At 34.3% G+C, this 10,554-nt stretch overlaps 1 protein-coding gene across 2 annotated transcripts in view; it reads right to left on the bottom strand.

The window, feature by feature from the left end:
- Positions 1-662: 662 nt before the first annotated feature.
- The window catches only part of LOC120534003 (sortilin-like), a 129,441-nt gene continuing 119,549 nt past the window's right edge, over positions 663-10,554 (bottom strand). For both annotated transcript variants that reach the window (XM_039761202.1, XM_039761204.1), the window contains 2 exons: positions 5,164-5,269; positions 663-1,676 (listed from right to left, as the gene is read on the bottom strand). In XM_039761202.1, the coding sequence (XP_039617136.1) occupies positions 1,662-1,676; positions 5,164-5,269 (121 nt within the window). In that variant the 3' untranslated portion in view covers positions 663-1,661. The remainder of the gene's footprint in view (positions 1,677-5,163; positions 5,270-10,554) is intronic.

Genomic DNA, 10,554 nt, shown 5'->3' with positions numbered 1-10,554 from the left:
GGGCTATACAAAATAAACTGTATTGTATTGTATTGTATTTAGCTCAGCAGCTATATTTTTAACAATGCCTTATTCAGACAGAATACTATATAATATGGTTCATTAGCATTGTCTAGTACTGACTGCTAGCAACTGAACAAGAAAACAGCTACCAGATCTGTAAGATGATGTGACCATTAGAGAGTGCAATGACTGGACATACCATTTGCACTGTCAACATACAGCCTGAATACAAAGAAACAGTAACAGGACTCCTTGCCAACATGTATTTTTTGTTCTTCTAGTAAATAAATGATCTATTGTTTCCTGTGCCAAACAATCACTGAAGGTTGTGTCTTCCACAATACATAAAAATTTACATTAACCAAATATAAATATATCACATACAACTTTGTCTAATTCCTTACAGCTTTCCTTTCTGTACTGATTAACTAAATGTAGAAGACCCATACTTAACTGGCCGAGGAGTACACTTACAGGCACAAATGGATTCCCAATTAAGAAACCAAATGGAAAATAATTAGCCATTACTGGCAACAAGAACCCTACAGTACAAAAATCGTCTGTGGTTCCCTTGAATATTTTAGTTTCCTCAGGGCACCAAAAGATATGATTTGAAAATATATTCTGCTATACTGTAGGGTAGAAAAGACCAATTCATATTCAACATTTTACAAAATAATTATTTATTTGGGTTTACTGAGCACAACTAACTGAAGTTGTTAAAATCTTCCAGTTTGCTTGGACAGGTGAAAATGGATTTACAAAACAATGTAATTTCACTGTTTTTCCACATTTACTTCTGTGAAGGTTGTTATTTACAGCATGAAACATTTTATTTACATTTATCATTGTTATTTTACATATAAAGAATTCCATTTGTACAGAGCATATTATTATTAAAAATATCATTTAAAAATATCAGATATTTCTTCTTGAGTAATGGTTTCCTGTAAAACAAAATCTCAATTACAGTTCTATACTTTACATTCATTTCAGTAAGTTTCTTGTATATGTAATGCAGTTTGTACAACTGAAACTCTACCTTCACCCACACAACATTTGCAACATAAATATAATCAATACCAGCTACTTCATATGTTTCAAGTTTTGCTTTTCCTATTTACAGCAAATAAAATAAAATACAGTAACAGTCAATGCAAAGGATGTGTCTCTTTTCTTTTGATAAAAAGTACGTTAAAAATAAATGGTTTATATTTTAAATATTAGACAACCTTAAAAATAGTGAGGTATGCCTTCACTTTCCTCAAAGACATGTGTCCAGTATTTTAAGCTGAGGAATTTCACTTGACTGTTGACTGTTAAACGACCTGAATATTAATTTACAAAATGACTATAAAAACAACTCTCCCCTCTTTAAACATTTTACTTAATGAAGAATCAATTTCTGGAAAAAAACAAAATGTACTAAATGATTATATTAGGTGTGAATTATTTTTTTTCTTCTGTGAACCAAGTAGTGAAAGTGCAATCTAAAAAGCATATATTACACTCAAATTAACTGAGCATTGACTCTTTTCCTGTTCTTTTTTCTTTACTTCTTAAATCAGCATATATGTACTTTTCTAGGCACTTCAATCAAATTACCATTTTTATTAAGAAATGCTTTTGTAGACAATCCATCTTTTAGTTTTCTTCATTTATTCAATCAAATCCTAGATAACACAAAAGAAAACAAGTATTTAAAAAAAGAAATAATCACATGTATTAAAGGCTGCATCAAGATAATGAATACATATAACTGATATATTCATTATTATCAAGAATTATTGCATAAGGGTTTGAAAAGAGTTAACCAAAAGGTAATGTTTTACTTATATTGAAGTTAGGTACACAGTTTGTTAATGCTGGATTTTAATGTAAATTAAAATAGTTTGGAATTTATGTCAAGAGCAAATCCAGAAAAAATATGGCAAGCGAACCTACATACTCTAACTATTACCTTTAATTATTAGTGTTGCTGAATTTGGAACAGTTTCAGAAAGGAGATAAAGTTCAAAAATAAAGTACGGTACTCTTTATACTGCAACTTGACCGTGTTTTTTCTGCATTTCTTACTGACATCTCCATAACCAGTTATCTCCATGTAAAAAGGGGGTATGCTTCTAAAAATTAAACCATCAGACACAAAAGGAACAATTTGGAATCCATCCTTGCCATGAAACACTGGACTAAACGTTTGTTCTTACAAAGTTATTTGAGAGGACATAGGAGTTCACCAATCCCTTCTAAATGTTCTAAATCTGGAGCTACTGCTGTGTGTGAGTCATTTTCTGTATTTGCTAGGCAAAAGTTGTATTTATATGATAGGCAATAAGGTGAGTCCATTTAATATGGATGTGGGACTCCTCTTCTGTTAGTAACCTTCAAGAACAGGATATCAAGGTGGTATAGAGACTTGCATTTTTTCTGCCTACAGATAGTTCATGTCCTTTTGGCCTCATCAGTATATAATCACAATTACCAGCATGCTCTGGGGCAGTTTGCTGTAAATTGTGACCCAGTTGAGATGGGATTAACACCACTAAATCTGAGGTAATTTATATAAAAGATAATCTGATAGCATGTCTCCCTCATATGGAAGATGAACCACATTCACCATAGAGGCCTTACATACTGAGACCATGTTACAGACAACCAAATTCAGATACTAGTTTCAATATGCGTATTTTTAATAAAATTATAAAAGCAAGTTTTGATGGAGATACCAAAATATTAACTGGGATAACCCTATAAATAGCACAGCACAAGAACCAGAATTCTCACACACAAACACTAATTTGTACATAATAATTTGTAAACCTCCAACAATAGGACAAGTCTGTCTAGATATATTAATCTGTAATAATCAAGATACTATTTAGAGGGTTGGGGTGATCAAGCCATTGAGATCAAGTCACTAGAATATAATACATTTCACAGTATTTTGATAGAATGTCTTTTCATAAACTAAACTTTTTAGGTTTATTTGAGCAAATGTTGAACAGATGCCTAAAAGTCTACAAAAAATTGATCTTGGTTTTACCTTACATGTCAGACATTCAACGAGCAAGTGAATAAACAAGAAGCCAGAAATAAAGAAGCAAAGGAAAAACAGCTGTACATGGCATACAAGACACAAAACCTCAGCAGTAACTGCAGAGCTTATGCGCACTTAAAAGCAATAGCTAAAATGATTAGATGAAAGCAGTCTGAGCAAACTGTAAAAGATGACAGAAAGATATTAATTTATTATTTTAGTCTTTCAAAAAATGAACAAGGAAAACAGTGAAATAGAGGAATATTAAAACACTCAGAAATTGCATTTTACTGAAATTTTCACATGTGACGAAGTCGATAAGCCATCAGCAGCTACAGGGACTATTAAGGGGGTACAACCTAAATTGGAAATTGCAAAGAGAGAAGTGCTGCTTAGATTAAAATGGTTACATTTAAACAAATTGTAGGCACCACATAAAACTTATTCTAGGAAGCTTAAAGAGTTTAACAAATGCATACATAAACCCTTAATGTGTAGTTTTCAACAAGCACAGCACACTGGGGGAACTCCTAAAGATTAGAAGCTAGCAAATTTTGTCCCTTTATATAAAAACGTGATTGGTCTAATCCATGTAACTATAGGCAAGTAAGTTTAACATTGAATTGTAGAAAATTTAAAGAAAGAACTTAAAGGAAAATACTGAGCATCACATGGCAAAAATAAGTTTACTAGTGAGGCGTCAGCAAAGATTTAGATGGGGAGGATCAATTTTCATTAATATGCTGGAATTCTTCGAGAAAGCAAAAATAATTATGATCTGAGACATGCATGTGATATTTATATTATTGGTTTTCAGAACACCTTTAATAAGCAACCACATGATCCAGCTAAAATAAGTAATAATTCAAGTCACAGTTATATGTGGGGCAAAAATGGTTTTAATATTGGTATCAGAGGGCTTTGGAGTGGTGAAAACTTTTCAGAATTTGGTGGAGTTAAAAGGAGTGTTCCTTATGGATCAGTTTAGAGGCCACTGCTCTTTTTATTATACTTAAACAATCATGATAAGAATATAAATAATGAGTTGATTAAATGTGTAGATGATGTTGGACTTGGTAGACCAACAGATAATCTACAATAAAATGAATCATTACAGAAAGCCCTGGATAAAATACAGACTTGGATAAAAGCGCAGATGAAACGGAATGTACATAAATGTAAGGTATTACATGTATGAAGTAAAAAGTTATATTTGAATTCACTTCAGGTGTTCAGCCCAAGGGGGCCACCACAATGCAGTTCAAAACAGTGAATGAGAAATGCATAATGGTGTGATCAGTGCATGAATTTATTTCTACAGGGTGAAACTTTGTTATATGGCAATAAATGGAAAGTCCCAGATGGATCCTCAAAACTTTCACACTATTATTACACCTCCTCTTGCTGGAATCTAGGTAATTATTTTGAAAACCCTCATCATTTTAAAGCATATATATTTATTTTTAGATCTAAAAATGGAAGAAATTATTCTGAACATTAGCTTCAGTTTTTGCCAATAACTAAAAAGCAAGAACCACATTCTAGTCATTTAACCTTGTTAGTAGTCCTATAGCACACATCTTGGAGAGGTTGGGAGGAAATCCACATGTTACATCACTTAAGTAACAAATTCAGATTTTAATAAGAACTGTAACTACTAAATCAATCAGAAGGATTAGAGAGTACAGGTGAAAGCTAGGAGATTTTGACCACCAAGAAGGCTTACAGTTTTCTATTCAAGGCAATTTTTAAAACACATACATTTTTCTGCAAACAGCATTATTTTTTTCTGAAAGACTTTTGAAATGCTTTGTCTTTTTATCCTTTTGTTTATATAAATACTGTATATTCACACACAGGTTAATTGGAAACAATATACAGTACCAGCCTATCTACCTTGCAATAGAAAAAACAAATAAATGACTTCCTTTCATCCTTGATAACCTTCAGCCTCTATTGTACCTGTCTCTTGTATAAAAACAGTTTCCAGTAGCTTAGGTTTTAAAATAAAAACATTTTAAGACTTAAGGCATTTGACAAAAAACACAAGGACCTGTATTCCACAAAACTGTTAAAACTGTTTATTTAATTTTTATTAGCATTACCAACTGTTAATATCTTACCTCATCTGAGTCATCATGAAAGGTTCTATCAGTATTATTGGCATCAGCAATAATGCAAGTCTCATCATCTCGTTGTTGAAGTGCAGAATAGCGATATATTAACGACCTACAAGAAATGTAAAATTATCATTGTGTCATGGGTTATCATTTGGGGGCTGAATTTACAAATCATTGCAAAGAAATGATAAAACTAAAGCTAATAGGCCTCTAGTGTTCCTTATTAAAGGAATACTCCATCCCAAAATTCTATTTTTTATATGTAACTTACCCCATGTAGCTTCTACTGATGGCCGAGAAAAGAATTTAATGCCATGTTCTCATGAAGATTGACTGAAAACAGTTCATGACATGATGGAACGTGCTGCATAACAGCAAACAATGTGGAAAAATGTCCATGAAAGAAAACAAATTGTCATGTAACTCGTTTCCATATGTACAGTATTATGGGAACAATGTCTTTCATATTTATCTTGTATGCCAAGTCTTCTAAAAGTTAAGTATTAATAATTTAGTAAAAATTATTTTGAGCAAATGAATGGGTAAAGAAAATGTGGATTATGCAACATGTGTTGCAACATGAACTGCCACTGGAAGACAGGGTCACCACTACGTTCCATTATATCATAAACTGTTTTCTCTCATTTTGTATGAAAACATGTGATTACATTTTTTTCACAGTTGTCACTGCAAACTACTTGGGGTAAGTAACATTTTAAATGCTAGAATATTTTGGGTGGATAATCCTTTAATGTAGTAATTGCATAGCCACAAAGTTTACTTTAGTTCAGAAGCTTGCCACTATATATAAGGCATTCTTATGCCTAATGTTTGCCTAAATTAAAACAGCTTTAAAATACTTTGTGGTATTGATATATTTTGCTTTCTTTGTTGCTGTGCTGTATTTCCAAAATATGTTGAAAATGGACAAAAGAAAAAGCAAAATATTAAAAGACAATAACAATCTACAAATAAATACACAGAAAAGAGAAGAATGTAACTGTTACATTTAATATGAGATCTATATAATAGGGTTAGTCAAGCTAAAATTAGAAAATGGGATTTACAATTAAATGGAACAAACCTTAACAAAACTGATAATGTTGTTTCTTAATGTAGTCTCCACCTTTCTCAATGCACTTGTGCAACCTGCCTGGAAGTACCTAGATTCCAGCAGAATAAAATGTCTTTTCTTGTCCTCACAACCACTCGTCCACTACTTTTTTCACATCATCATCTGTCTTGAATCAACGATCACCCAGATATTTTTTTAGCGGTCCAAAAAGGTGGAAATCACACAGTGCCAAATCTGGTGAATAAGGAGGATGTGGCAATACCTCAAAGTTCAGTTTCTCCAGACAGGCCTTGTTGTTCTTAACTGTGTGTGGATGGGTATTGTCCTGCAGCAAAGGACTCCTTGAGACAGCAGTCCCCACCACTTGGATCAATAACAGGCTTCACATTGGTCTCCAGCAAGTCACAGTAACTTGCACAGTGACTGTAGTACCCCTCGGCATGCAGTGTTCCACAATAACTTGTGTGCATGACTGGTTGCGAGGACAAGACAAAACCTATTCTGCTGGAATCCAGGCATTTCCAGGCAAGTGGCGCAAGTACATTGAGAAGGGTGGAGACAACATTGAAAAATTATTATTATAACTGACATTATCAGTTTTGTTAAGGTTTGTTCCATTTTCTAATAAATCCCATTTTCTAACTTTAGCTTGACTCCCCCTTGTAATAAAAGGCAAGAGAAGGATCTTTATCCAGAATAGGTGCCCATGTGAAAAAACACTTTTTTTGTCCTATTTCTGACCCTAACTTCTGCACATTCAAAGATTCGTGAATGAAATCTTAGGGGCACATAGCAAGACACCTGCTGAATCGATTAAGGGTAGCCTCAAGTCCCTAACCCTTACAGGGCCAGAGATGGGATTTTTTTTTGGTCAGAACCATAAAGTCATCTGACCCACATATTCCTATAAGAGTCACATTTACTATGACAATTAACAAGTCACAAGTACAATCTCTTCAAAAAGTTTAAATTTACTTAACTAAACAGGTGAAAATGTCAAAGTTCAAATTTTGAAAGCTGTGATTCAAGGAACAAGGAGCTCCAAAGTTTTTACTCAGAATGTTGTTACACATGAAGTTCTGTAACTTTTCAATTTCAGCATAAAGAAATGTATACTTAATTTCCTTTTTTCTAATAACTGAATTCCTTATTACCTAATAAGAAGATGGGTGGTTGGTTTGAGAACATGTCTCTGAGTATTAAAATAATAAATACTATACTAAATATTAGTATAACATACATGAATACAATGCCATCTTTTGATAAATTATTGTAGGTTAGTATTGAAACTTCTCTATTTGTGCTTTTTTCCATTTTAGTGTTTAGGAGATAATTTAATGTTAGGCAGAACAACAACTTTGCTTAGGGGATGGTGAGCTGAATCAAGTTCTTATGGGATTCAACCATAAAAACCTTGTTTTTTTACATGCCAAATTCCATTTTCATCATGTGTCCTGACTAACATAAAGGTACATAGCTATTGAATGGCATATTTTGTAAAAAAAACAGTATTTTGTTTGTTAGTAGTGACCCAACACTCTGCTAACACACAAAAGTTTGAATTTTGATTGATTTGTAACTATGAGGAGAACAAACTGTAAACAAAAGGCACTATAGCATTAAACTATAAAATCAAACTGGACTGCAAGTCAAACACAGTGAGAATCATCCCTGTTTTAAATACAGCACACTAGAAGTTACTGTTGAATGTCTAGTTCTCATTCTCATTAATACTACTCATACTGTACATTAAACCACTCACTCTGAATGTTTCCTGTTACTACCAGACTTGCTCCATGCCCATAATACACCAACATGCTCTTGACCACTGGGCATCTAATAGTTCCTCAACCGAGACCAGTGGTGGAGAGGAATGAGATACAGACAAAAAAGTACAGTGGAAAAAAAATATGAATCTTTATTAATAATGAATTGAAAAGTCAGCACTGTGTCATCAAAAAGATAAAATAAGCACACAGCCCACCAGATCAGTCCCTCCTTATTATTGCTCAGGGGCTTCTCTTCACTCACTCCTGCAGGAGTTCATTGCAGTAGGTTCATTAAAGTTAGAAAAGACACTAACCTGCACTTGACACTGTCACTTTATTTGGTGCTCAGTTTGCTGAAGACATTCCCCTTCCGCCAATGACGTCTCCATATTTCCCCAAACCACCCCTCCCCTCAAAGTCCAAAAGAACTCTATTCTAAAATGTGTTTGCCTCACATGCATGTGCGCACAAATTACAAGAGCCTGACATGCTCCCCTAACGCTCCCTCCGATAAGCCTTCCTTCACTTTTTAAACCTCTTTCCCAGGATCACTTTTAAATAAACTCCTGCTTGTTTGCAGCACTCACATGGACTGCCAACACCCCGACTGTCCTGAAGTGCACTTACACATTTCTGCTAAGCTGCTAGCTTACTGAAGACACTCTTCTCATCAGTGCACTGCCTTCTCTGCCCCAAAGATAAGTGCTTTCTAGTTGATAACTATTTACACAAAGGGGAAACAAGCTATAAAGTTATTCTTCTAATTTCCCAAGACGTGACTGTCACACTTGCCTGTAACAACTGTAAATCACATAAGGTTGCTTTTTACCTTTTAGAAGAATATGCACATGCACAAATATTGTCTGTAAAATTATAAAGCCCCAAACCCTAAATTGCTTTGTCAGCCTGTCCTGGGGAATAAAATCATCATTTTTTGAAATTGCAGATTGCGTAAGTTTTTTTTTAATTCTGCTCAGATGAACTGTGATAAATTTAAATGCACTAATTTGCAAAGGAATTAAACAAACTAATGCTCCAGGTCAATTTACATGGAAAGCTTCCTCTCTTGTGGACTAATAATGTAATGACCTCAATTCATCATTTCTGTATTGTACCAGTAATTTATAACTTTAATAAATTTGCTGTGTTATCCAAGGGATTTATGATGCTTTTAGTCTAAAATAGTGAATCAATTTTTAACTTAATCGTAAAAGGAAACAGACACAGTAGGAGATTGTACAGATAAAGTTGTGCTTGAAAGTTTGTGAACCCTTTAGAATTTTCTATATTTCTACATAATTATGACGTAAAACATCATCAGATTTTCACTCAAGTCCTAAAAGTAGATAAAGAGAAACCAGTTAAACCAGTGCTTCTCAGTTATTTTCTGTCATGCCCCCCTAGGAAGAAGAAAACATCTCGCCCCCCGCGCGACTATAAATCATAAATATATCATATGTCTATAAAATTGTTATAAGTACACCTCTGCATAACACTGTATCCTTATTAACGTATAAGAGAATAAAAAAAGAAAGAAATATGGACCAATTTACAACAAAAATAGCTTTATTAAATGTAACAGAAAAGATTTAAAGTGCATTCTAAATTCAAAAAAAATTTAAAAGAAAAATAAAAAAGCATGTTCCCCGAGGTCAAACGCGCCCCCCTTTTTGAGAAGCACTGAGTTAAACAAATGAGACAAAAATATTATACTTGGTCATTTATTTATTGAGGAAAATGATCGAATATTACATACTAGCAAAATACCGTGTGTTAAAGAAGTTATGAAAAAGAAAACATTTTAAAAATAACTTAACATGATTGTCAATGTAATTGTTTTGTCACTGCTATGAGTGTTGCTGTCATATATATATATTGTGGCAGTAGGGGGGCGCTAGTGCTCCCTTGAACCCTCAGGTACCACGCAAGACACTGGATAAAAGTCCCAGACTTTTTATTAATTAATAACATTGTGCACCAAGCACCCTCCACACTACTCATATACTAAATAAACAACTCAACAATATTCTCTCCTCCTCGCCCAGAAACTTCGCCCCTCTACCTCCCAGCTCAGCTCAGTGTCTGGACTGGCCCATAGTCCTTTTATACACCCTGACCCGGAGGTGTTCCTGCCCAATCAGTCCACAGTTCCTTATTCCTTCTGGGTCAGGGTAAACAGTCCTTTTCTTCAACCTGGGAGCACGTCGTTCCTTCCTGTCGCGTGATCGTGACGTGTGCCCTATAACCCGGGAGTACAAGAGCCCACGAGCCCCCCTACAGTGACTCCTGGTGGCCCCCAAGGTATCCAGCAGGGCTGTGTATAAATACTACATAGTCCATAAGGCCCTGCTGGAACTCGGGGCACGATCCTGCTGTCGGGAGAGATCCTCTTGGCGGCTTGGGGGTGAGGGCTGGAGCACGAAGCCGGCAGTCCTCCACAATATATATACACACACACAGAGACACACACACACATATAAACATATACATATCTACATATACACATATTTATATATCTACAAATATATATATATATATATATTATATATA

The sequence above is a fragment of the Polypterus senegalus genome, chromosome 8, assembly GCF_016835505.1.
Source record: "Polypterus senegalus isolate Bchr_013 chromosome 8, ASM1683550v1, whole genome shotgun sequence".
Lineage (NCBI taxonomy): Eukaryota > Metazoa > Chordata > Cladistia > Polypteriformes > Polypteridae > Polypterus > Polypterus senegalus.
Note: the sequence above shows the minus strand (reverse complement) of the source record. Positions and strands in the feature narration are given on the sequence as shown.